At 47.2% G+C, this 23,460-nt stretch overlaps 8 protein-coding genes across 11 annotated transcripts; 5 read left to right on the plus strand and 3 right to left on the minus strand.

The window, feature by feature from the left end:
- Positions 1-114: 114 nt before the first annotated feature.
- On the plus strand, positions 115-1,187 carry LOC6541392 (origin recognition complex subunit 6). Its single transcript, XM_001969106.3, has 2 exons — positions 115-315; positions 383-1,187. Exons 1-2 carry the CDS (start codon positions 143-145, stop codon positions 1,089-1,091), a joined length of 882 nt encoding a protein of 293 aa, XP_001969142.2. The 5' UTR covers positions 115-142; the 3' UTR covers positions 1,092-1,187.
- Positions 1,188-1,848: 661 nt separating this feature from the next.
- LOC6542963 lies at positions 1,849-4,338 on the minus strand. The gene is made up of 6 exons (XM_001969107.3): positions 4,107-4,338; positions 3,149-3,317; positions 2,640-3,088; positions 2,483-2,587; positions 2,140-2,422; positions 1,849-2,050 (listed from the first exon to the last, which is right to left on the minus strand). The coding sequence occupies exons 2-6, from the start codon at positions 3,261-3,263 to the stop codon at positions 1,956-1,958; spliced, it is 1,047 nt and encodes a 348-aa protein (XP_001969143.2). The 5' UTR covers positions 3,264-3,317; positions 4,107-4,338; the 3' UTR covers positions 1,849-1,955.
- Positions 4,339-4,398: 60 nt separating this feature from the next.
- LOC6542001 (vesicle-associated membrane protein 7) lies at positions 4,399-5,861 on the plus strand. Of its 2 annotated transcripts, none has more exons than XM_001969108.3 (5): positions 4,399-4,623; positions 4,773-5,092; positions 5,171-5,399; positions 5,464-5,531; positions 5,587-5,861. In XM_001969108.3, exons 2-5 carry the CDS (start codon positions 4,889-4,891, stop codon positions 5,740-5,742), a joined length of 657 nt encoding a protein of 218 aa, XP_001969144.1. In that variant the 5' UTR covers positions 4,399-4,623; positions 4,773-4,888; the 3' UTR covers positions 5,743-5,861. The 2 variants fall into 2 exon arrangements, with proteins under 2 accessions (XP_001969144.1, XP_026834274.1); XM_026978473.1 differs by having other exon boundaries at positions 4,421-4,627.
- Positions 5,771-7,231, minus strand: LOC6542335 (mitochondrial amidoxime-reducing component 1). Its single transcript, XM_001969109.3, has 4 exons — positions 7,114-7,231; positions 6,434-7,056; positions 6,069-6,355; positions 5,771-5,995 (listed from the first exon to the last, which is right to left on the minus strand). The coding sequence occupies exons 1-4, from the start codon at positions 7,118-7,120 to the stop codon at positions 5,890-5,892; spliced, it is 1,023 nt and encodes a 340-aa protein (XP_001969145.1). The 5' UTR covers positions 7,121-7,231; the 3' UTR covers positions 5,771-5,889.
- Positions 7,232-7,381: 150 nt separating this feature from the next.
- Positions 7,382-8,377, plus strand: LOC6541507 (U7 snRNA-associated Sm-like protein LSm11). The gene is made up of 2 exons (XM_001969110.3): positions 7,382-7,464; positions 7,536-8,377. Exon 2 carries the CDS (start codon positions 7,561-7,563, stop codon positions 8,344-8,346), a length of 786 nt encoding a protein of 261 aa, XP_001969146.3. The 5' UTR covers positions 7,382-7,464; positions 7,536-7,560; the 3' UTR covers positions 8,347-8,377.
- Positions 8,378-8,433: 56 nt separating this feature from the next.
- LOC6541078 (zinc finger protein 112) lies at positions 8,434-10,011 on the minus strand. The gene is made up of 2 exons (XM_001969111.3): positions 9,522-10,011; positions 8,434-9,463 (listed from the first exon to the last, which is right to left on the minus strand). Exons 1-2 carry the CDS (start codon positions 9,897-9,899, stop codon positions 8,546-8,548), a joined length of 1,296 nt encoding a protein of 431 aa, XP_001969147.2. The 5' UTR covers positions 9,900-10,011; the 3' UTR covers positions 8,434-8,545.
- A 279-nt stretch (positions 10,012-10,290) lies between these two features.
- On the plus strand, positions 10,291-18,475 carry LOC6542577 (fibrous sheath CABYR-binding protein). 3 transcript variants are annotated; one of them, XM_015159915.2, is made up of 2 exons: positions 10,291-10,515; positions 16,742-18,475. In XM_015159915.2, the coding sequence occupies exon 2, from the start codon at positions 16,804-16,806 to the stop codon at positions 18,157-18,159; it is 1,356 nt and encodes a 451-aa protein (XP_015015401.1). In that variant the 5' UTR covers positions 10,291-10,515; positions 16,742-16,803; the 3' UTR covers positions 18,160-18,475. The 3 variants fall into 3 exon arrangements, with proteins under 3 accessions (XP_015015401.1, XP_001969148.1, XP_015015402.1); XM_001969112.3 differs by lacking the exon at positions 10,291-10,515 and adding an exon at positions 13,574-13,714; XM_015159916.2 differs by lacking the exon at positions 10,291-10,515 and adding an exon at positions 13,575-13,683.
- Positions 18,476-19,165: 690 nt separating this feature from the next.
- On the plus strand, positions 19,166-23,381 carry LOC6543388 (centrosomal protein of 131 kDa). Its single transcript, XM_001969113.3, has 8 exons — positions 19,166-19,382; positions 19,450-19,671; positions 19,737-21,132; positions 21,191-21,308; positions 21,376-21,513; positions 21,572-21,992; positions 22,183-22,838; positions 22,895-23,381. The coding sequence occupies exons 1-8, from the start codon at positions 19,356-19,358 to the stop codon at positions 23,319-23,321; spliced, it is 3,405 nt and encodes a 1,134-aa protein (XP_001969149.1). The 5' UTR covers positions 19,166-19,355; the 3' UTR covers positions 23,322-23,381.
- The last annotated feature ends 79 nt before the right edge of the window (positions 23,382-23,460 follow it).

Consider the following 23,460-nt stretch of genomic DNA (forward strand, 5'->3'; position numbering starts at 1 on the left):
AAACAAAATCGGGTGAATTTTTGGTTTTGTATATCTTTTTCAATTCTTTAGTAGTTTTCGCTTGATGTTATTTTAAATCGTTGGTTATCGGAACTGGTTCCTTTTAAATGTAATTGCATCTATCGAAAAAGTCTCGATTACTATGCATAAAGTCGTATCGCTCACAGCTGATGCATTTCGCGCCATTTATTGTATTTTTTTTTTGGTTTTAACGACCGACGACGAGAAATTCAGTGTATTAATAACTACAATGACTACCTTAATAGAACAGTTAATTGCGAAGCTGGGGCTAAGGGAGGAGCCAAACGTGTTAGAGTAAGTAAAAAGTTACACATGTTTAACACAATGCACAAGTTTAACCAGTAAAATCGAATCCTTTCAGGAAAACCACCGAATTAGTGCGCCTTCTGGAACTGCGTTCCACGAATGTCCCTCTGCAGATCAACGAGTACGGGAAGATAGTGCTGTGTGCGGATCTCGCTTCCTGCATGATGGGGATCGGTTTCGACAAGGAACAGGCTCTGAAATTGTCCGGATTGCGCAAGAGCCACTACCTCAACAACAAGCGGATGTTTGAGAAGCTGCTGGACCTAAACAAACTGCCTAGCGTGAATGACATCTGTGTTCAGCTGGGTCTGAACGAAGTTGCCCGCAAGGCGGAGGAGCTAATGACTGTCTTCAAGGGCGTAACGGCCACCGAAGGCACCGATATCGACACCACCCACCCTCAGTACGCCACCATGGCCGTGTTCCAGGCCTGCCGCCTGATCAAAAATAAGGTCTCCAAGTCAAAGCTCATGCCCTTCAGTAACCTGCGACCCTCCCAGTTTCAGCTGCTCGAGCAGCAGTGGGAACGCATGCTAGCTAAGCACCACAAGGAGAGCAAAGTATCATCAAGCACCGATGTGGACGGTAAACTTATGGAAAACCAAAATGAGAATATCAAGGGCCACGGGGCAAAGAAGGCACAAAAGCCTCAGGCGGAGGACTACGAGATATGGAAATCACGAATGCTGGCCACAGCGCAGACCAAACTGAAGGAATTAGAAGCATCCCAAGCCCATACGGATAATCAGCTTCTCGAGGCTTAGGGATTTATATTTTACATCTCCAAAACATTTCCTAGTGAAACTAAGCTTGACTTGATAGATACTTACCTAAAACTTATTAAGCATTCTCATTAGTTGTATGTACAATAGAAAGCGCATTTCAAAACAAATTTCCATTCGTTTCAAGAGGTTTTATTTGATTGCGTGGTAACCCCTAGCCCAGTATTATCGCCCTAGGACTTCCACATGTCATAAAAGCTATATAGTCGAGTTCTCCGACTATCAGATACCCCGTTACTCAGCTTGTGAAAGTGCGAACTTATCTAAAAAAAATTTAAATGTTTTCAAAAGTGTGGGCGTGGCAGCTTTGGGCGGTTAACTAATAAAAAAATGAATAAGTATAACATTTTTCAAATGTTTTATTTGATTGCGTGTAACCCCTAGCCCAGTATTATCACCCTAGGACTTCCGCATGTCATAAAAGCTATATAGTCGAGTTCCCCGAGTCGAGATATATATCATATATCATATATATATGTATAGTGACATATCCTCAAGTCCCTTAGACTTAAGCATATGCCTACCGAGCATATACACAGTATAACCACAGTATATATACACCCCACACTACCCATTATCTCCCCAAGCAATAAAAGATAAGAACAGGATGTTATTGAGACAAATCACCCACTGGTAGACTAATCATTCTTTGCCTATACCCCAAATAATTTTCACGTTCCCACGTTCGAAGTTCGGACTCGCAAACTCAAAAACAAAACAAAATCGAACTACAGAAATGTTAAAGCTTTCCTAATGTCTTTATCGTCGATTCAAATTTTAAGAGCAGTACAACTTTGCGATTATATTTCGTTAAAAAAGTAAAATAAACGTAACACATTTTAATTCCTAATTGGCAATTTCGTCAATTGATTTGGTTTTGTTTTGCATATGAGCTAGAAGAATTTCGCCAATATCCACAAGGTTCCCCTTGGTATCATGGGCTAAAAAGAAGATAGGCAAACATATTATAGTCTAACAAAATTTCGTTTTCATATAGCCTACAAAACCCATTGAAGAGTTGTCTACCTACAACTGTAGATGATGGGCTCCACCAGGTCTCGGGTTTCCGGCCACGTAGTAATGAGTTCCTTTAGGTGCTTGTAGAATTTCAGCCAGATCTCCCGCTTCAGTTCATGCATCTGCCAGGTGGCCGACAAATTAGAATGCATAGAATCGAAGAAGGATAGCATGGGCGTAGCACCTTCGATAGCAAAGTAGTAGGTCCTGCCATTGACCTTTTTGTTCATTCTGTAGACAGCGTGCTTGAAAGGACGATAGACACCGGCTCGGTTAATGAACTGGGTCTCCAGGGGCTAGGAAATAAATCAGTGTATCTGTTATGCGAACTTTGTGGTGCAATTATTAACATTTACCTCAGCTTTGTCAAGTAGTTTGCTTTCGAGAACTCCGTTGATAAACATTTCGTCGGGAATAAGTATAATCAGGCGGTTTATGCCGAAGGTAATATTATTCGCGTCCTTGCGAGTACATTTGTGTTACTTATTTGCGCATAAAATAAGATCAACTCACCTCGTACACGGCCATTCGATGTTTGAGTCCATCGTCCTTGCGCTCGGGTAGAGACAGTTTGAGGTAGCCGTGAAAGTAGTTGGAGGCCATTCCGGCTGCATAGTCCAGTCCATGGGAGTCCCTTATCCAGTGGGAGTAGCTCAGGGTGCTCTGACCTATGTCGCTAAAGCTCCAGATCCAGTAGAGCGGCATGTAGGCCAGAAACAGCACCGTGGGCATTACATCCCTGTAATTCCCGGTAATCGAAATTCGAAAAAATGCCACGAGAAGGAATCCCACCAGCAGGTAGATCGATTTGCTGTTGTATGTACACGATCGCCGCAGGATTACCCACAACCGATCCTCGGGCAGATAGTACCGCCAATTGCATATATATTCGACGACACACCGGTATATGCGCAGGAGGAGATCAGCTAGGAACACGGTGGCCATGACGCGAACGGAGGTGCCTGTAATGAATCACGACCATATACATAAGTGGTGTTTGGCACGCTTCAGTCGTCACTCACCAATAAAGTCTACAATCATCTTCCGCAAATAAAAACATTTCCTGCCCTTCTGCACGCGAATATCTTCCTCCACCGCCTCTAGGTCGTTACTTACCACTGCCATTTTGTAATCCATATGTGGTAAAGGGTTGCCAGATCGATTTGAAGATCTCGCGCTTTTGAAGCTTCCCTAGAATTTAAAATGCGATTAATAATGGTTTTTTGTTTTGTAATGTATGTGTGCATACCAAATTTGGCCCCCTATGAATGAACTTTTATTGCGTATTTTTTAATGCAATTGTAAATACATACATATGTATGTATGTTTGAGCGCAAATGAAAGAACTACATTGTTATGTAGTTATCTCTATTTATTGTGTTGTATTATTATTTCAAAGAATCGCTCATTTGTAGTCTCGACTATCAGATACCCGTCACTCGACTTATAAATTAAAAAAAAAATATGCCTTAATAATATTTTATAAGAATATCAACACATGTTCTTAACTTTTGGCAATGACATATTGACCATATGTCATCTGCCAATATTTTGTAAATTCAAAATCATTTCATTCAAATTAGCATTGAGAATTTTTAGGATTTGTGCAGTAGAATAACAAGATGCGGAACTATTTTGATGCGTAACTCTGTTGCTAGAATATTAGTGATTATATTAGTAACGTAGGCGATACTGGAATCTACAGGCTGATGCCAAACCTCACCCTGAAAGTTTCCGGATAGTAGGAAATTTCGAAATAAGTAAAAATGGTTAAACTTTTTTTCTCATTATACATAATAGTGTTCAATGAATATATTATCCGCTTAGCTTACTCGTAGACTAAGTTAAAGTAAGTTAAGTGTTAAGTGTCTTATGTAACCTTAAATATTATGTTTTAATATCAAATTAAATTAAAAAATGAGAAGCCATTAGAAAACTATATTATACCTAGCGTGAGTATTAAAGTGTTTAAATTGTTACCTGCCCTTCTGTCTATCTATCCAGTACGAATCCAAAGATGTTAGGCCCAAAAAGCTGTCTTAGGAAGGCCTTTGTTCGGGGATCAGAATCTCCACTGAGTAATCTTATGCTCTGATCTATACTGCAGCACTGTTCGCGGGATGCCCCTATCTAAGAGACAGATCATTAAATATATATATTATTCCAATACGAATAATAATAAGACCGTAGAACGTAATTTGTAAAACATCGTATTCAGTGTGACCGTGCTATACAACTAAAACTACCGAGTCCATTAAATATCGATGCATCGATAGTGCCGCTTATGATTCCCACCACTAATTTTATAACTGCATCGAAGCGTCAGCAATTGTTGTTATTTGCAATGCAAAAATCGAGCTAATTCCGTGGTATTGTAATGTTTTTAAAGTGTTCGGTAGAAGCAATTGGAAATCAATATTAACCAAAGCCGCTTACCACAAAATGTAAAGCTGCAGTTGCCCTACCAACTTGAGGCGAACCTAATTGGATAAACAAAGCAAGTACTTTCATATAACATTTCATATATGTGTACTACGTAAATAAGAGTTATTCATAAGAGGTTCTCATAAATAGAGTTATTGTTGAGACTGATAGGCTCACGTTTTGATAGTAGTTGTTTCTAAACCGATATGTACTTTTCCTCAGATTCCGAGAGCACGTCATCGGTGACAGATCGTCTTTAATTCTTCGATAAGAAAAACAAATCAGCGGCCTGAGGAGCTGAACAACCGCGCCCTTAACAAAGGAGAATCGGTAGCACCATGCCGATACTATATAGTGTCATATCGCGGGGCACCACCGTGCTGGCCAAGTTTGCGGAGTGCGTCGGCAACTTTGCCGAAGTGACGGAGCACATAATCGGTCGGATCGGGGTGCACAACCACAAGATGACCTACACACACGGCGACTACCTGATCCACTACACCTGTGAGAACAAACTGGTCTACATGTGCATCACCGACAACGTGGGTGAACGAACCACTGCCCCAATTAGCTACCATAGTCGCTCATTGCTCAATCGATAACGTCTCGTTTCTTTGCAGGAGTTCGAGCGGTCGCGGGCCTTCCTCTTCTTGGCGGATATCAAGCAAAAGTTCATCCAGACCTACGGCCTCCAGGTAGCCACCGCCATTGCCTACTCCATGAACACGGAGTTCTCTAAGGTCCTCGCCCAGCAGATGGTCTACTTTAGTCAGTCCCGGGAGGTGGACACCATTTCGCGGGTACATGGGCAGATTGACGAGCTTAAAGACATAATGGTTAAGAATATTGGTATGAAGGAATTGAAATCTATAAGTTCTCTTTGTTTCCTGACCGCATTTCACCCCATTTGCAGACAGTTTGCGGGATCGCGGCGAGAAACTGGAGCTGCTGGTCAACAAGACCGAAAACTTGAGCAATAATGTGAGGTGATACCAAACTGACTTCAAAATTGGTTTTCATTTGATCTCTCTTACAGTCAGTTGCATTCCGCAAGGCCTCGCGAAATTTGGCGCGTCAAATGTTTTGGAAGAACATTCGCATCTATGTGGTGGTGGGTCTGGTGATAACCTTCATCGTTTACGTGATTGTGAGCATGGCCTGTGGTGGCCTCGCTTGGCAGTCCTGTGTTTAGGACACGGTAAAAAGTTGTTTATATTGTTATAGGCTCATAACACATGTATATTTGCATATAAAAGTCTACAGTACCCTCATTATCTATGTTCTATGTAATAAACTTCAATGTATACCGGATAAAATGTTGGAAGAGATAATGGAATGTTCACTTGTCCTCTACATATACCACGTCGTTGGCCTTGACTTTTCCCGGCAGTCGGAGTCCCAAATGCACGCCCAGAGCCGGCGAGCTGTAGTTGAACAAGCGATAGCTGTGGAATCCAGATATGAATTTCGAGATATGTAAGTCGTACTTCTCAGATATTTCGATGGGCAGTGACTCACCTTCTAAGCGTTTTGAGAGGCTCCCCTTCAGAACTCCTCTCGGCCGTCTTCGCATTTATGTTGGTAAAAATACAGCGAGTGCATGGCGCCACCGTACGGAAAACAGCATCGTCACCTATACGCAACCATTGCCAATTGTCCTCGGCATAGGGTTCATCGACATCCATTTTCAGTTCGAAGTTCCCTCGGAACTGCAGTGCATCCACAGGATTTTTTAGACGAGTATTAAGATCGGCGACCGACGAAAGGTTCATTAGCATAAAGCTGGTGGCATCGTTGAAGGTGCCCTGCGGAAAGAATCCAAATCAAATGTGATCTTTGCCCTAAGTGACTCTTAAATTTCGAAATGCTAATCTGCTACCTACCGAGTCCTCCTGCCTAATGAAGGGCATGGACTTTAGACGGGGATTGGTGCTTCTCACTGGTTTCGGATAGGGATAGTGCACTAGCTTGAGGCCGCTCTCCTTCTTTAGGATGGCCTGGGAGAACCATGTGTTGATCCGTTCTCCGCAGGGCATCACGTCTACGGAAACGCCCCAAACGGATGTGTTCACATCCTTGCCAGGACCGTCCAGATTCTCGAAGTCTAGCTCCAGGTCGGGCATTTCTTGAGCGCTGAAGACAAGCTTGCTGGGCGATACCTTCTTCGACTTGATCTGGGTCATGTGCGGGTACCCCCGAGCCGTAATCATTTCGTTCATTTCGTTGACCACCATCAATGTGCGATCCCTTATTCCCTCAAAGGACATGCTAAGCACATCGCAGTCGTACTCCACTCCGGGCTTCGAGATGTCCATGGGGGCACAGGACTTGACCGGAAAAAAGTGGATCCTCTCCACGGTGCCCACTCGTCGCCACTTTTGGGGCATCACATCGCGGGTCAGATGGCGGTACAGTAGGAAGCTGGCCCCACCCACCGCCACCAGACCAACGCCCACGGCCACCAGGGTCTTGGGACTGAGGTCAAAGGTCGAGTTATTTCCGCCGGCTGCAGGATGAGCCAAGTTACTGAAGGATCTCCCAGCTAATCCCCGTTTTCACTCACTTGCCATCTCCTTTGCGCTGTAACACTTGTTGCTTTCTCCGCGTTAAAAGCTCCACTGATTAGGTTCATTGGAAAAAAAAGCTCTCCTTTGGAGAAGATCCAAGGCTGGACAACGATGGCATGTACATACCTGAGCACATTTTGACACCGTTAGGTTGATAACTGGCATACAACTAGCGTAATGAACTAATGATAATGCATGTAACCTGGTTTTTAGCGCTATTTTTCGATTGGAAGGGCGGACTTACTACTTTATTTTTAAATTACCATCCCTGCTCCCTCCTGGTTAATCGATAACTGTTATCGGACATGTAGCCGGCGAATGTGTTTACCTTTGTTTACAAAACATTTGTAAGAAGCCTGTTAGCATGTTTAAGAGGAGTAAATGGTAATGCTAGGTTATTCTGTTCTATCATCTGCAGGAACTTCTTGTAGCTGCCTTCAAAAATGAGTGACATGGAATCGAGCGCTCAGAAGCCTTCAAATGAGGTCGACTCCTTAAAAATTTCCGAATTGGATGTGGGCAGTGATATGTTTAATCCTCTTCGAGCATTATACGAACCCAATTTTAGGGTGACCGATGCAGTTCCAAAGGTCCTCTACCAAAATCTGGCTGCCTTTGAGAGTGCACTGAAAAAGTTTGGAATCTGGCAGCTAAATAAGCGCCAAAAGCCGGGATCTGAAGACGGAGGAGATCAGGGGACATCGAAAAAGGCTTCGAACAGCAGATCTACAGATGTCCTGGCTCCCCAGCGACGCTTTGAGCCGCACCAGATGCCCGTCACCAGCGCAAGAAAGAAGCATCATCGAAATATTTTCACCTACATGAAGGCAGCTGTTGGTCCACTGGAACTCCTAACGAAGAGCATACCCTCTACTAGCCACTTTGAATCCACCGAAACTAAACGAGTGCGGGTGGTGATTCGCAAACACGGATCAGTGGGCGGCAGTGTCGAGGGTGAACTGGTTGCCTTTGACAAGCAGTGGAACCTACTCCTCAGAAAGGCTACCGAAACCTGGAAGCGAAGAAAGTACAATTATGGAGAGCAGAATATATGCGACACACCTGTTGATTGCACCGGCCGCCTCAGGGAGTTGGGTATCACTCTTCCCAGGACTCAAGTCAAAAGTCTGAACCGGAAAAACGTGGAGATTCGGCGAGAACTCCCACAGATTTTAATACGCGGCGAGAATGTTGTTTTAGTTATTTTAATACCGAATCTAGCAAAATAGTGTATAGCTTTATAAGTCACCTCAAAAAAAATTTATTTTTTGGACTGCATTTTCATGGTGCATTTTTTCTTTTATTAAAAAAGCTAGAAAAATAAATTATCATTATCTATAATTAAGTTAAGGTACGATTTATACACAAATATGAATTATGATATATTGCCATGTGAGGTTTGGATGTCTGATAACTATAACTACGTTCTTAATTAACGAATGTCTCCATTTCCTCTGGATCTTCCTCCTCCGATTCTATTTCTGCACTCTGGATGTGAACCAGCTTATGAAGCTTGAGCATCTCCAGCGTCTGGAATCTCCGCCAGCAGAAGTCGCAGGAGAGCGTCCGTGCACTGTCACCGTCGTGATATTTTCGGATGTGGCTTTTTAAGGTGCTATTCTCTCGAAATTGCCGGCTGCAGTGCGGACAACTTAGTGTCGGCTGGTCGTGAGTTCGCCGGTGAACGGCCAATGCGGAGCTAGTCTTCAAGCTATGCCCGCACACCTCGCAGATATAGTTCCTTTGTCCCGTGTGCATTGCCTGGTGCTGTTGGAAGTCCCACTTGGAAGGTGCGTTGTAATCGCATCTGTTGCATTGCCACTCCGGCCGCTTAAAGTGGTACCGTGCCTGGTGCTGTTCTAGCTTGGAGGCGAGTGGAAAGCTCTGGTGGCACACATGACAAACATTAGGATTGGGTCCTCCATGGACACGGAATTTGTGCAGCCGCAGCTGGCGCTCGTTAAGAAAACGGCGGTCGCACTCCTCACAAATGGTCACTGATATGTGGCTTGTGGGCATGAATTTCAGCAAGCTGTTATAGTATTTTGGATAGCGGCAGTGGAAGCCGGAGTTGCTTAACTGCATTACATACTGCCGCTCAAACCAGACTTGCAGAAAACGAGCACTGGCATTGACCACCTGTGGGTCCAACTGAAAGTGAAACCGATGGAACAGTGCCCCTGCCACTTTTTGGGAGTTGTCCATGCGATCTTTTCTATTGATGCCGTGCTCAGTTATCCAGAAAAATTTGTGCTTCCGTAGTAGCTGTATGAAATACTGGATAACCCCGGGGCTGGTGTGCTGCAGGCTGTAAAAGGCTTTGTTGGGTTTGTTAGAGATGTGATCCTGTGGAAAGCAAAGAAAGGAAGTTAAGCAAGTGTGTGTCATAACCAAGGCTGCTTACGTGGTGGCTACTCCTTCCGAACACATCATGACCCTGACCTTCCTCTGGTAAAAATGTTGGTTTTGCCTCCTCTTTACTAAATTCCACTTGAGTGATCGATTCCTGCATCTCCGCCAACTTGGATTCCTGGGCAATGGACGCCCCTAGAAGGTTGGTCATCTCCACCTGAACCTCGTCCTGGATCTCATCCTCATCTACATTAAATCTCTCTTTTTCTCCATGTCTTTCAACCAGATGTCTCATGAATTCCTTCCATTGGTCACCGGCAAAAGTGTCCGCATTGCAAAGGCAGCATTTAATTATAATGGAGGAGTCATTTCTGATATATACGCGAGCACTTTCTACATAATGCTGGTTGTTTGTGGGCTGTGGTGTCATGTCCTTAGTATGTTCATGCAATTTATCCTAAAAAGTACACATTTTATGAATTAATTATCGTTTTAGGTACGATTTATTGTCGACTTCCGATAACTATTTTAATTTAAAAAGGCAAGTGTTGGAAAACTCGACCTACGGCATAGACTTACCGATAGGCACCTGTATGTTGTTATCGAATTCAAATGGCAGACGACACTCGGCCAAAAAACAATTTTGGTTTTCGCTTTGTTTTGCTTGTCTTTTGTGTGTGAACTCAAAGGACAGGCTTTGTTGCGTACGCACAAAAAGTGCACATTGTTGGCCTAACAAAGCGCTAAAAACTTACGCTTTCATTCATTAAAACTGGTACTGTTGCTGCGTTGAGCGTTGCTGCTGCTTTTGGTGCTGCTGTCGGCGCAGTCGCGATCTTGAGCTCAGTCGAAAACACGTTACGCGCCTGTGCAGAGCGTTTTTGCTCTATCCAAACGTTTCCGATCCCATCCGATCCGATCCGATCCGATCCAATACGATCCGATCCAACGCCAGCAGATTCGAAAGTTTTACACCGCGTGCAGCAGAAGCAGCAGCAGCAACAGCAGCAGCAGCAGCAGCAAAAAAGCAACAGCAATAACAATTCGTATGTTTCGTTTGTGTGTTGAAGTTTTAATTTTTTATGCAAAGCAAACGACAGACTTTTCGGCTGGTCAACAATTTCTATTTTAATTGGCAGCAGCGCCCAGCAATTTACCATAAGCGAATGGAAAGCTAACAAAAGTCACCGACTCCGTTTTATTGTGCATAATCAAGCCAATCAATGTGTTTTCTTTCATCCACATTATTTGCCATTTTTGCCATTCGCGATTAGCCCCTCGATCACGCAGTGGCCAGAATTTGGGTTCTTTGCTCGGAGCACCAGCGACCCAATTTGTTAACTATAGCCATTATGGAATAATTGCTAGAAATGAATAAGTTTTTTAACGAACTGCGTGCGCCGCTTTCGTGCGCGTCACTCTTTCCCATTTTCGCTTTCTGCTTTTTCGCACAGTGTACGCAAATTGGCAAGCGCCGTTAATTGGAAATTTTCTTTGTCAAGGTTGCCAATCCGCCAATGCGAATCCCCATCAGAATCCGACTTGGACTGCGACTCCGGCTCAAGTGCACGTCCGTTTGTGTTGGTTGTCAATTAGCGTGTTATTCAACCGCGCTCGCAAATAGATCATTAAAATCAAGCACTCGACGGGGTAATTGTAATTGTAACGATGTGCAAACACCGCCTGGGCATCTGGCAGTGGAGATATGGAGACATTGAGACTTGGGCTTGGAGTTCTGGTCTGCGGTTGTGCAGTTCTGAATTCTGGTCTCCCAGTAATTAGCACATCGATTGACTGGCCAAAACTGGCTTCCTCCTCTAGGTCGAAAAAACAGGTCTACTCTGGGGGATATCAAAATACATTACATTCTTTAAACACTTGGATAATTAGTCCACGTATAGTTCATGCTTATCGTGGGTGAATAATATGATCTCTTTTGTGATAAAGCCGTCTTATGGGCTATAAATTTGATAGCTAGCCCTTATTACTCTGAAGTTAGACACGTTGTTAGGCACATATTTGGTTTGTTTATATTTAAGATGCACAAACATGATTTGCCAACTGTTAGAACCACATAGGGATACATTTTGAAGACTCCAACATCTTCAGCCACTGAGATGGTCGTGGATAGTTATCCAGTTCCCGAATCGATGACCCATATCTGCTGTATTTTTTCTCTGTGCCGAGTTACCAGTTTTCCAGGCCTTATGATGACCGGGCAGCATGTATGTATATGGGGCATTCATTCCGTTTTGGGGCCAGGCCACTCCCCGCCGGCACAGGTTAAACAGCTTTTCCCCCTCCACTCGCTGCGATTGTGTTCGGTTCGGCTTGGTACGGCTCGGATTCGGATTCGAGTCCACTCTATCCCATCCCGCCGCCACTCCCCCGGGATTTTCACGGCCGCCCGGGGGAAATGGGTCGGTGGTATCCGTGCCTTTGTGCGGAAGCGCTCGCATTATAGCACCCACACCCAAACCCAAAGTCACAGTCTGGGCCACAGAAATGTAATCGTGTAAATGGCAAATACACTTTGATCCCGCTATCAGCAAAATAATCAAACAGCACTAGCTCGTTAAATTCGGCGTTGAAAGTATGTAGTTATCACGCCGATATGGTTTCGTGTGTTCATTTCTTTGTATGTTTATGCCACCTTCAATTCAGGAAGCCCCAAATATGTGCAAAATCAAAGATCGGGTTTTAATATCAAAAGGAAAGTACCAATAGAAGCTAAGTCGAATTAAAAGTCCCCCAACTAATGACTTTTTTATTTACTGACGCACTTGAGAATAGCCTTTGGAAAACACTGAAAGTCACGTAATAATCATTCAGCATGAGATTAGATATTTACAAATTTCTAAATTTATGTCAGTTATTGCTGCAATTTGACAAGCATTTTTCCAAATCATTAACTTTTACTATATTTATTTAGGTATCAGTTTATGGAGAGAATTGCCAAAAATTACTCTTGACAATTGCAATTGTAAAAATAGCAATTTATAAGAATTCTACAAATGGTTCTTATCTATATTGACAACCTTTATAACTAGACTGAAGACATTGCAAAGAATTATTGAATCAATGATACAATATGGATGTTATTTTTGATGACAGTGGGTAGACTACATAGAACTTTTTATTCTTTTTCGAAAGCAAATGAAAATAATAAGTTTCGCTACGCAAATAACCACAGACAACAGTATGCAGAATATAAAATAACCTACCATTGGTTACTTACACAAGTTACAACATTGTAAGATATGAGTTATTCATAGGTAAAAATATTAATGGGATTAAATTCCATTAAATATGGCAGTCAACTTTGCAATATTTTCGTTAACATGCAGTTCGAAAGCCACTCGAAAATCGCTCGTTTGTGGGGACCCATAATAACTTTTCTATAAATAAGCCGTAATAGCCGCTGTCGTACAGTAATCTTCTACTTATTGAATAACCGAGTAAATAAAGTGAATAGGTGCCTGGCTAAAGCAATTGTCCCGCAAAGCTGACCCATTGGGCTGAGTATTGCAAATAAGCAATACGGGTGAGTCAACGGCGAGTTGTTCCCGTTTGCCGAGCAAATAAACAGATAATCGGGATCTTACCGCATTCACGATCAGCCGATCATGCGACCGCAGCACGTGTAAACTACGTAAATATTCACGGGCGCAATTAATGCCACCAGCTAGTTGGATTTTCTGCCATGTCGCCCGTCGGAAGTGTCCACTTTTGGCACTTTGGGGCGCCAAATGCTCCACAGTCCAGTGGATTGGTGCACAATCTGCCAGCAATTAAGTAATGTACACACATCACCTTCATTTTCCGGCCGGCGCTATTCCGTGGTGGGCCGTTATGGCGCGCACCTTTCACGCAGGTCGCCTCCAGGTCATTTTGCTGTGGGCCACGGGGCTATTAACGCTTTCCAGGCGAATACGAATATCTGGCATTCGGAATTCGTATTTACTTTGCCAGCCATATAACTATTTGTGTGCCAGCTACATGCGCACGAGCAGAGCGATAACCGCCGACGAGCGACCACGATGTTGCGACTCCAGGCGTTCGAAGTTGCTCGTTCAGGTTTCTGTTTTCAGTGTTCAGTGTTCAGCGTTCAGCGTTCAGCGTTCAGTTTTCAGCGTTCAGTTTTCAGCATTCAGTATTCAGTTACGTTTTGGCGTTTTACGGTAACGCAGCGGACAGTTAGCCTCCAATTATAGGTGCGTCCATATCTCCCCGACATTCCAGCGTGTGAGTGTGTGCCAAAATAAAAAGCTGCAAACGTGTAAATATCGCCTGAGCGTCTTACGATCGCTCATACGCCGCGTTGGCCGCCGCAAAGAAAAAATAATAAAAGCCGCTTACGCCCAACGTTCGTGACTTTGACATTTGTGGCCGCTGGCCGCTGGCCGCTAAATTGGCCATCTATATCGAATTGTCGCGCATCTGAAACACGTTCTACATACCGTGTACACCCGTACACACAATACACGCGCCCTAATCGAGGGGACTCTTGCCCCCCACTCATGCACCACCTGCTTTCACGGCACAACCAGCGCCTCATAACCATAAATCCCATAAAATGTGTATGAAAATATTTACAACTAATTATGCGGCCAGGCGGCAAAACACTCTCCGCCACAGATCCATTGAGGTGCCTTGAACTCGGGCTTGGGCTCCGACTTTGGTTTCTTATGGTTCATGCCAACCGATTTCACTTTCTTTTCGCGCTCTCTAGGGCCGTTAATCACATGATTGGGTAATACTCCAAGTGCCCAGCTCCCCTGTGCCCACTGCCCAGTTGCCAAATCGCCAGTGCAGCCTTATCGCTCGGATTATGCTGGCCCGCTTATCAGCCCTATTTTGGCATTGTCTTTGATAAGATTACCGCTCCGACCGACTCCCTTTCTACTGATGTTTATGTGCCCGCGGAGCCGCAGCTCTTGGCCAAGTCAGCCCGCATCACGAGATGTTCCCAAGAGATGTAAACAGCTTGCAATTGTTGTACTCGTCTCCAGTTCACACAGTGCTGACCGAGTTTGTCTGCAGCCAAAACCCGCTCCACAGGGCCCCAGATCGGATGGGGGGTTCGGGAGGGGGCCGGGAATCTAATCTGATCCACCGAGTGATAGACGCACCCAGCTCACGCAGGTCCAAGTCGAATTTGTAAGGCACACACTCTTTTGTGGCCCCTGGTTTTATCTAAGCGTCTCAATTCACACCCTGAATGCGAGCAGACTCAAAGAGTTCGGGTGAAATGGCATAGGAAAGTGGCCATTCCCTCGCATTGTCGGGAATTTCTTAATATCTTGCTCAGCGCCTGATTTGCTCTGGGCTGAACAAAAGATATTTCATGGTATTCAAACACTTTCGAAAAAGAAAACATTTCTATATAGCTAATTTTCATGGTAATCGTGGCTTCGTTGTTCGTCGACAGCAAAAATGATCGAATGCAGGAACCACTTGTGAGTAATTAATTCTTATTCAAGAGTTTGATTCAAGGCTTCCAGTATGTTTTTAAACTTTGTGCGACAAAAGTTATATATATCAGTATATATACGATTAGCTTGTTGGCAGTTCAAGTGTTTATGATATTGGCCGGCAAGGGTACTCCACCTGATTCCACTCTCGTTCACCTTATGCAAATTGGTAACGAAAATAGCCAGCAGTGCACTTCATGCCGCCGTACACAGCAGCTATTCCAAGGCCAATTGCTCGATTGCCGGCTAGCCAAGTGGCAAAACAAAACTCAAACGGCAAAATATTGCTATTGGGAATTGTGGGCCAGCGATCTGTGGCCAGAGTTTCATCCCAGTTGTGCGCTCCCACTCAGAAACAAAATAACAGAGACGAATAAAAAATACTCGTTTGGCAGCAAGCCGGGTGGCGGAGTTGAAACACTCGAAAATCCGAGACTCGGATACAAATTCGTTTTCGTTTCGCTTTTATCAGTGCCAGACATTGTTTTACTGTTTGTCATGGGGGAAAATTGTAATAAACTCTTTGCTGGGCAGTTTGGCTGAAGCGTGATTAAGTGACTGTGTCACTTATAAAATTGGGCCTCAATAGCAGAATTTGCAGATAATCTTCAAAGATTACGGCTCGCTTTAGGCCTATAAATATTTCAGGAAACGACGGGTTTACGAGATTTCCCCCAAAGTATCGCTATTCTAGCCCTGCTTAGTCAGCACTTGCCATAGCGATGAAAAGTATGACTTATCGTTATTTTCCAAAGCTCGTTTCTCAAAAATAACTAGATATTCATCGCGATTCAACTGCACACTGAGTAATCAGAATCGCTTCGGAGAGCTGACAATCGAATGCGTCTGGAATTTACGAGTGGCATGCAGGTCCATAAAGTGCAGCTCTTAATTCAATTAGCCCGCCGAAGGGCGACGGAAAATGCAAATGCAAATCGAACTGGGAAATGGACTGGCAATGAAAGTGCTCCGTATTCCCATCAGTTTCGATCGCAAGGTGTACGTGCGCTGGTCAACTGATGGGTTCGGCATGGACACCAGTGTCACATGGACTTGATCGATCTGGTCCGCCGGACAATTAGGTTTCCCGCCCAGCGCCAGTCCATTGACTTGGACAAGCCCCGGGTACTCAGTGTGTGCCATCGATCTAATTGATATTTAAGCAAGTTTAGCTCTATCAGCAATCAGCCGGTGTTTGTTTGGGGCCTTACAATGGGGCCCTGGAATGCTCACTGCCACTGCCAATGGCTGGTGTTGCGTAATTACGCATACGCCATGTGAGCCGATTGCAAGCTGCGTGCTTGCGAGAGTGAGTTGGCAGAACGGAGCGCTTTAATCAACCGGATTGGCCAGCGATTTGTATTAGTTTCCTTCCCAGTTGATTGATAAGCAGCTTAGTAAGTTCGCCCGGCTGCATTATCGAGTTTTAAGCAATTGCCCAGACTTATGACGCATCTCTTTTCTTGCAGCGCAACTTAATCAAGCATTGATAAAATAGCTCATTTGAGGTCAAGGGTTAGCGTCTAGCTTAAGTGCTAGCAGTGAAATGTTAAGCGCCCTGCGATAAGATATTATGCCGCTACTAACCCCAAGTCACTTTCAGCTAATCAAACAAAATTGCTGCAATTAGCCGCAGGCTATTCGCTTTTCATTTTATTCGAAGCTCTCTTCTCTTTCACCTCGAATGATTATGGCTGCAAATTTGCATGATTGAATGCGAATGATTTAATTTTCGCGCTCCCAAATGTTTTATTAATGGGCTTTGTCCTCTTCTGTTTCTGTTTTTTTACCCCGTTAGAGTGAACGACGGAAACGGAAAGTAAAAGCCACGATCGCGACCACATTCAAAGGCAGACAAACATGGCCGAGACAATCAACAACAAGCCGAGCATACAGATCCGGAGCGGACTGCCCTCGCCGCTGCCGGACAAGAGTCCCTCGCCGGCCACCAAGCTGCTGATCAGCCACGGCAAGCCCAACTTCACCATCGCCAAGTCGCCGAAGGTCGATGAGAACGGAAACGGAAACCCACTGTCCGCCCAGGCCAGCGCCAACAACAACTACAACGCCTACAAGAGCGCCAACAGCAGCGTGGCCAACAACCAGAAGTTCATCGTGGGCACCAAGTTCAACGGAGTCTTCAAGCCCTCCAGTGCGGCGGCCACTTGGGCCGCCAATGGGCATGCCAATGGCAATGGCGCCTCGGAGACGGAGAATGAGGTGGCCAAGGTCGTTCTGCGGCGCCCCAAGCTGGCGGACTCGCCCCCACCCGCCGACGGCGAGGACGAGAATGTGCCGGAATTCATCAGGCGCCAGCGACGCATCCAGGAGCGTCTGGCCAAGGAGAACGTGCTGGACTTCGAGAGCCGGCGCAGCGGTTACTTCACGCACGTAATGATCTCGCCGGACTCGCCCAATCGCACCTCATTCGTGGAGACCATGGCCAGTCCGGCCATAGTGCCCGCCCTCGAGATTCCCGCTCCAGTGGCCGAGAAGGCGGAGGTGGTGGAGGAGGAGGAGCAGGAGGAGTCGGTGGCCCAGCCTCAGGTGGCCGCTGTTCCCACCTCAGCCCTGATCACTGAACCCGAACCGGAGGCCGTTGTAAGCAATGGACACAGTGAGGAGCCAAAGAACTCTGACGTGGCGCCCGAGGAGGTGGCCAAGGCCATTGAGCAAGTCAACCAGGCGGTGGCAGGAGAGGATGAGGCGGAGGTGGAAGCCACCCCCGAGCCAGCACCAGAACCCACAGCAGAACCAGCTCCAGAGCCGGTGGCAGCCGAACGCAAGGCAGAGGCCGTGGTAGAGGAGCCCACTCAGGCCCCCGCTCCCGTGGAAGCCAAGGTGGAGGTGGTAGAGCCAGCTACGCCCGTGCAAAATGGCCAGCAGGCAGAGGAGGCTGCTCCAGCCACCAACGGCCAGAAGGAGGAGGAGGCCATCACCATTTCGCACACCAACGGACAGAGCAGCGACGTGCCCAGCATACCCACACCGGATCCCAGTGGCGCCCTGGGAGTCAACTACGAACCCAAGACCGTGGTCAGCTTCTCGCAGGAATTGGGGAGCGGGGAGAACAAGTATCCTGATACCGTGAAGGTGGTCAGCGAGGTGCCCGCCGAATCCAATGGGGAGCTCAACGAACTGACCAAACTGAAGTTCGACATCCAGAGCGACGGGCAAAACGAGGTTCAGGTGACGCCCGTGCTGAGGACGGACTAGGAGGATCAGGATCAGGATCAGGATGAGGAGTAGTGCAATTTGTTTGTTGAACAAGAAACCATCAACTATATTGTGTTGTATTTTGTGTTAGCTGCTAAGTTGATTACGAGAATTGTTGCCAAATTTAATTTTATGCTTCGCGCATCAGTCAGTATCGAGAATGGAGTTGGAGTCGGAGTTGGAGTGCCTAATCCCCCATAGAGCCACCCATGGAGGCCCGGTCCCCAAAGCGTCTTTTCGGGACTTGCTAGACCAAACTACGTGTATTGCAATAGACACCATTTGCTTTATTTAAATAAATTATTAATTATATGGAGCACGCGCCTTTGCCCTGGAATATTCCTCCCGAGCACTGGATGGTCTTCGATAAGGGCACTGCACCACAAGTGGGTGTATTTACTTTCACGTAGAGTACCTTAGCTTGTTCCACAGAGATAACACTATTTTTGTTTGCACCAGAGCCACCAATTGACCGTGGAATGTTGGGGGAATGTGGGGGAATGCTTAAATGGCGCATTGGGTTGGCCTATTGTGAAGTCACCGCTGGATTCATGGGAATTAGCACGTACCCTGCAAGTCCCTAAGATATGTTTACAATTAGTTGGAGTAAAGCTCCCTAAGTCGGCAGTCGAGCGCCCCGAAAATGTTAAGACCACGAGCTGAGGAGTCATGGTTTCCAGTCAAGGTGAATGGAAACCGAAAGTGTTTGCCAATGTCTAGCACTGAATCCCGTGCGGTAACCTTCGCATCGACATGCTCCAGTCGCAATCAGTCGCCCTCCGTGATTAATTGCTTTGATTCCGCTGGTTTGAGCGAGTGCGATAGTCTGTGATTGATTGGGAGACCCGAAGCATAATAAACTAATAACGAGTGGAGTGGGACCGCAGTGGTGAATCATGATGAGGACGCGACACCTGTTCCGGCGATCGAGGGTGGGTCAGGTGGTTCGGGTGCTCACCGGTAAGGTAACCATGTCAACTCCGACCCGCCTGTTTTTCGAGGGTTGCAGTGCTGACCAACATCTGGCCTGCTCCTGACCCTCGTGGCCAGCACATGCGTTTAATCGATATGAAAGTGGTGGCGGTTTTGCGCGTCGGCCAAACCAAACCGGAGTTAGTCCGTTTGGAAAACCAGTAGGCTATGGCAGGACATTCAGTTCGAAAGCAATCTAGATGAGTGCTTAATTCTAAGCTATTATGGATCTATGTCTTAAGGGCTCGCAGGTACGTTCATACTATACGAGTATATTCCACTGCTTGTGGCCCATGTACTAAGAGAGGTCAACCGCAGATAAACCTCGCCACACGCCAAAAAACGAAGCCCAAGTACACAAGTCGCTCGCTGACGACTCTCCACAGTCCGTGTCCCCATTTCCGGCCTCGCTCGGCCAACTTCCTGCAGCAGCGCAGTCGCTCCTCGCCTTTCCTGGGACGACCTCAGTCGGCGGACCCCAAGTTCGGTCGTCGGCTGAGCACCTATTTTGGTGAGAAGGAGCTGCGCATCGGCGGAAAGGTGAGTGGGCCAAAGCAGCCTGCCGGACTGCCTGCAATCGGTGTTGTAATACGTAATCCTTTCAGCGACAAGTCTCGTCGAACGACCTGCTTAAATCCCTGCTGGAGGAGCCCATCAAGCGCAGCTGGCTCTGTCGCAGCACCTGCAACTCCTCCGAGTCCGACTACTCGCTCCACAAACGCACACCCGACAGCAGCGAGGAGGGGGAGCAGTTCCTGGTGACCATGTCAGGTGGCGAGAAGGGTAAATCCTACTCCTCCTACTCCGGAACTCAGGGCCTCAGCAGCGGGGCTCTTCTGCAGCGCACCGCCAAGCCAGATCTTCCGGGAAGGGTGTCCTTCAGCAAGCCGAATATGCACGCGGACTTGGACTCCAGTGACTGCGACAATGACAAGCAGGAAGTGCGGCCCAGTATCTCAGCCCCGGGTCCGCTAACACTTCCCAGTTTCCTGAGTAAAGTGGAGCAGGCTGATTCCGTTGGTCAGAAGAAGTCCGTGCACTTCGGATCCACGGCCGCCGAGGGCGAGGTTCTGGCGGAGACGTACGAGTACCCAAAGTGTCCTTCGGAGAACTGTACGTGCAGCACGCGATCCTCTTCCACCACAAGCACCAATGAGGCGTCGGCATCGGACGCTAAGTGTGCCTGCGATGCGCCTAGCTGCCGGTTTGTGGAGTCCTCCAAGCTGGTGGAGCAGCCCAATCCCACAGCCACTCTCCCAAAGGCCCCCGCATCGGAGCTAGATGTTATACGCGAGTATAAACAGGCTGTGGAGGGCGTGCAGGTGGTCAAGAACCACCTGGGAACTGACACCCTGAACAACATCGAGATGCTACCCAACTATCTGGACAAGTACGCTTCTCCCTCTAAGGAGAAGCAGAACAATCTGTCCGAGTCCAAGAATATGGCCACCAGTACTTCCTCTGCCAAGAATGGTGCCCCCTCCTACAGATCAGTTGCCAACCCAAGGAACTTCGGGGCCGAGAACAATTTTCTGCCAGCGGTGCAGGATGATAGGAGATCCTTTGGGAATGGCAGCTCCGACGCTGTCATTAATAACTACCTAAAGGTGGCCTCGACACCCCCTTTTGTGGCTAAGAAAAAGGAGAACGTGAAGCCCGCCAGTGCAGATCCCATTGCCAGGAGCACCAAGGCCAAGGTGACCAAGTCCGCAACCAATCCAGCTCCTTTGGGTAAGCTGAAGAAGGCCATCAGTGTGGGCAGCCTACGGGAGGAGCGGAAACTCTCGGAGTACAATCTCGACAAGGTGGACAGCTGGATGAGCATGCAGGACCAGAAGCAATTCGACAACAAGCACAAGCAGGGACTGGAAGACCTGGACGAGGCACAGGACAATGATACCGCCTCCCAATTGTCCCTGAAGTCGAATGAGGACTCCAGAGATTCCACCTATGATGAAATAGTATCTGTCATCAAGGAAATCGAGGAGGACAAGAAAAGGGGTAAGTTAGCGGCATGGAGCTACAACGGAGCGTTCTGCATCTCTGATTTCCTTGGCAGACAACTTTTCCGAGCGAATTCCCAGCGAACTGAACCTGAAACTAGATTCCCGCTGTGAGACCGCCGACACAGGCACTGTGAGCGAGGGAGCAGTTCCCGAAAGTGGAGATAAGTACAAGTAAATTTGAATTTCCATGTAATACTCCCGAATCCATCCAGTAATACTCCCTTCCACATCTTAACAGGGACATCCTGGCCTACCTGAACAATGTGGAGAGCAGTTGCGACAAGACGCTGATGGAGACACGACGTTCCATACCGGATAGCAATCGATCGGAGGTGGAGTTCGTGGTGGAGCCTGATGTCACCGACGAGGTGCCCAAGTGGGTGAAGTCTCTTGGTTTCCCTAGAAGCTCATAACTAACTGCCCCTTCCATCCAGGCTATCTGAGTTGCTGATGCTGCCCAATCACCAGCTTGCCAGAAGGGTCATTGCCCTGAGCTTGCGGGCCAATGAGTTGGCCAATGCCATCCATATGTCCAAGGAGCACGTCTTCCAGCTGCGTGGCGAAAAGCAGAAGAGCCTGCGGGCCGAAAAGTCCACCGCTGCCGCCAAGCTGCGGGATCAGAAGAAGCACTATGAGGAGGTGGTTACCCGGCACCAGGGATTCATCGAGCAGCTGCTCAAGGACAAGGGCTCCCTCTGCGAGAAGGTGGCGGCCCTCACGCGGCGCTTGGAGAGCCAGAACCAGGCCTGGGAGCACCGGTTGGAAACTGAGCTGGCCAGGACCAAGGAGACCACTATGGCGGGTGAAAAGATCCGGCGGGAGCGATGGGTGCGCGAGAACACCAAGAAGATTAAGGTGCGGTAAAGAAATTCACTATAGAAGAAATTTACTACAGCATTAAGAATCACGATTGTGTTAGCCTTCAATGGCTTAGGAATATTCCACCATTGGATCAGTAATTAGTATCATAGTTTCTTCAAGAAGATTAGGAGTTTTACGCTATGTAAAATTATGTCAATAATCAGCAATTTACTTTTTGCCAAAGGAACTTACGGTGAAAGGCCTGGAGGCGGAGATCAACAAGATGAACTGCGACCACCAACGCGAGGTGACCGAGCTAAAGCGCACCCACCAGATGCAGTTGCTGGACGCCTTGGAGGAGGCGCGCACAAAACACGAGCAGATCGAGACTATCATTCGTGAGAGCTGCGCCCAAGATCGTGAGGCCATTATCGAGAAGGAGCGGACTGCCATCCGGGAGCGCTTCGAGCGCCAACTGGAGGAGGAGCAGAGGACGCAGGCGGAGCAGCGCCAGAAACTGAGCGAGGAGTATGCCGCGGAGCGCGAGCGCCTGCAGCAGGAATTACGGCAGCGGGAGAATGACCACCAAGCCAGAAGGCAGGAGGCTCTGCGGGAACAGGAGCAGGAGCTGGAGCAGGCCAAGTTCGAAATGCAGGAACGGATGGCCAAGCAGGAGGAGAAGTATCAGAACCGCATCAACACCATCGAGCAGCAGTACCAGGCGGACTTTGAGCTGTGGAAGACCGAGCACGAAAACAAAACCAAGTTGGCCCAGGCGGAGAAGGAGAACGCCATAAGGCAACACTACCGGGCGGAGAGAGATCGCCAGCTAGACGAACTGGTGGTGCGCATGGAGGCCGACGCACTGCAGCACAGTGGGGAGCACGAGCTAAAGATGAAGTAAGTATATATGCAGGTTAAAATGGAATGAGCCCTTCTAACACGGATCTTTACAGTCGCCTCAAGGAGAAGTACGAGAAGGATTTGGTTCTGGCCGAAAGCGTGGAGAAGTCGCTGCGGGAGAAGTACGCGGAGACCCGCGGCAAACTGGCGGAGGCGGATGCCCAGGTGCGGAACAGCCAGGCGGAGGTGACGCAGCTGCAGCTGGAGCTGAGCCACAGCAAGAAGATGTGCGGAGACATCATCATGGAGCGGGACCGACTGCGGGATAACCTCAACGCGGACATCCAAAACGAGTTGGGAGTGCTCAACGAACGCCACAAGCAGGAGATGGAGCAGCTTCAGAAGCGCGTTCACCAGACCATCCAGCGACAGGAGGAGACCATTGAGATCCTGAAAGGCGACAACGATGGCCTCAGACAGCAGTGTTTGAAGCTTAACGCTGTCATACGACAGCAGCGCAAGGACTACTGCGTTAAATAGACCGTTAATCGAATTCGGTTTATGGGACCTCCAAGCAAAATAATATTAGGAAATGCGATTTCGTAGAATATAAAAATCTAAGATACTTATAAAAAGATATTTTACCATTTAAACATGGATTTAAATAATTGTAACGGCT

Source organism: Drosophila erecta, unplaced genomic scaffold (assembly GCF_003286155.1).
Source record: "Drosophila erecta strain 14021-0224.00,06,07 unplaced genomic scaffold, DereRS2 tig00000055-arrow-pilon, whole genome shotgun sequence".
NCBI lineage: Eukaryota > Metazoa > Arthropoda > Insecta > Diptera > Drosophilidae > Drosophila > Drosophila erecta.

What these genes read in the sequence shown, in the direction of transcription:
- LOC6542335 (XM_001969109.3), bottom strand. An exon ending in TCATTAGGCAGGAGGACTCG is followed by an intron (nt 6,356 to 6,433) that starts GTAGGTAGCAGA and finishes TTCTTTCCGCAG; the next exon opens with GGCACCTTCAACGATGCCAC. An exon ending in CCTCTCAAAACGCTTAGAAG is followed by an intron (nt 5,996 to 6,068) that starts GTGAGTCACTGC and finishes TGGATTCCACAG; the next exon opens with CTATCGCTTGTTCAACTACA.
- LOC6543388 (XM_001969113.3), top strand. Translation starts at nt 19,356, where the DNA reads ATGGATCTATGTCTTAAGGGCTCGCAG. An exon ending in TATGTCTTAAGGGCTCGCAG is followed by an intron (nt 19,383 to 19,449) that starts GTACGTTCATAC and finishes GGTCAACCGCAG; the next exon opens with ATAAACCTCGCCACACGCCA. An exon ending in CGAGGAGGACAAGAAAAGGG is followed by an intron (nt 21,133 to 21,190) that starts GTAAGTTAGCGG and finishes TTTCCTTGGCAG; the next exon opens with ACAACTTTTCCGAGCGAATT.
- LOC6541507 (XM_001969110.3), top strand. Translation starts at nt 7,561, where the DNA reads ATGAGTGACATGGAATCGAGCGCTCAGAAGCCTTCAAATGAGGTCGAC.
- LOC6541392 (XM_001969106.3), top strand. Translation starts at nt 143, where the DNA reads ATGCATAAAGTCGTATCGCTCACAGCTGATGCATTTCGCGCCATTTAT. An exon ending in GAGGAGCCAAACGTGTTAGA is followed by an intron (nt 316 to 382) that starts GTAAGTAAAAAG and finishes GAATCCTTTCAG; the next exon opens with GAAAACCACCGAATTAGTGC.
- LOC6542001 (XM_001969108.3), top strand. Translation starts at nt 4,889, where the DNA reads ATGCCGATACTATATAGTGTCATATCGCGGGGCACCACCGTGCTGGCC. An exon ending in CATAATGGTTAAGAATATTG is followed by an intron (nt 5,400 to 5,463) that starts GTATGAAGGAAT and finishes CCCCATTTGCAG; the next exon opens with ACAGTTTGCGGGATCGCGGC. An exon ending in CCGAAAACTTGAGCAATAAT is followed by an intron (nt 5,532 to 5,586) that starts GTGAGGTGATAC and finishes TCTCTCTTACAG; the next exon opens with TCAGTTGCATTCCGCAAGGC.
- LOC6542963 (XM_001969107.3), bottom strand. Translation starts at nt 3,263, where the DNA reads ATGGATTACAAAATGGCAGTGGTAAGTAACGACCTAGAGGCGGTGGAG. An exon ending in AACTACTTGACAAAGCTGAG is followed by an intron (nt 2,423 to 2,482) that starts GTAAATGTTAAT and finishes TTTATTTCCTAG; the next exon opens with CCCCTGGAGACCCAGTTCAT. An exon ending in GGAGCCCATCATCTACAGTT is followed by an intron (nt 2,051 to 2,139) that starts GTAGGTAGACAA and finishes TCTTCTTTTTAG; the next exon opens with CCCATGATACCAAGGGGAAC.
- LOC6542577 (XM_015159915.2), top strand. Translation starts at nt 16,804, where the DNA reads ATGGCCGAGACAATCAACAACAAGCCGAGCATACAGATCCGGAGCGGA.
- LOC6541078 (XM_001969111.3), bottom strand. Translation starts at nt 9,899, where the DNA reads ATGACACCACAGCCCACAAACAACCAGCATTATGTAGAAAGTGCTCGC. An exon ending in TCGGAAGGAGTAGCCACCAC is followed by an intron (nt 9,464 to 9,521) that starts GTAAGCAGCCTT and finishes TGCTTTCCACAG; the next exon opens with GATCACATCTCTAACAAACC.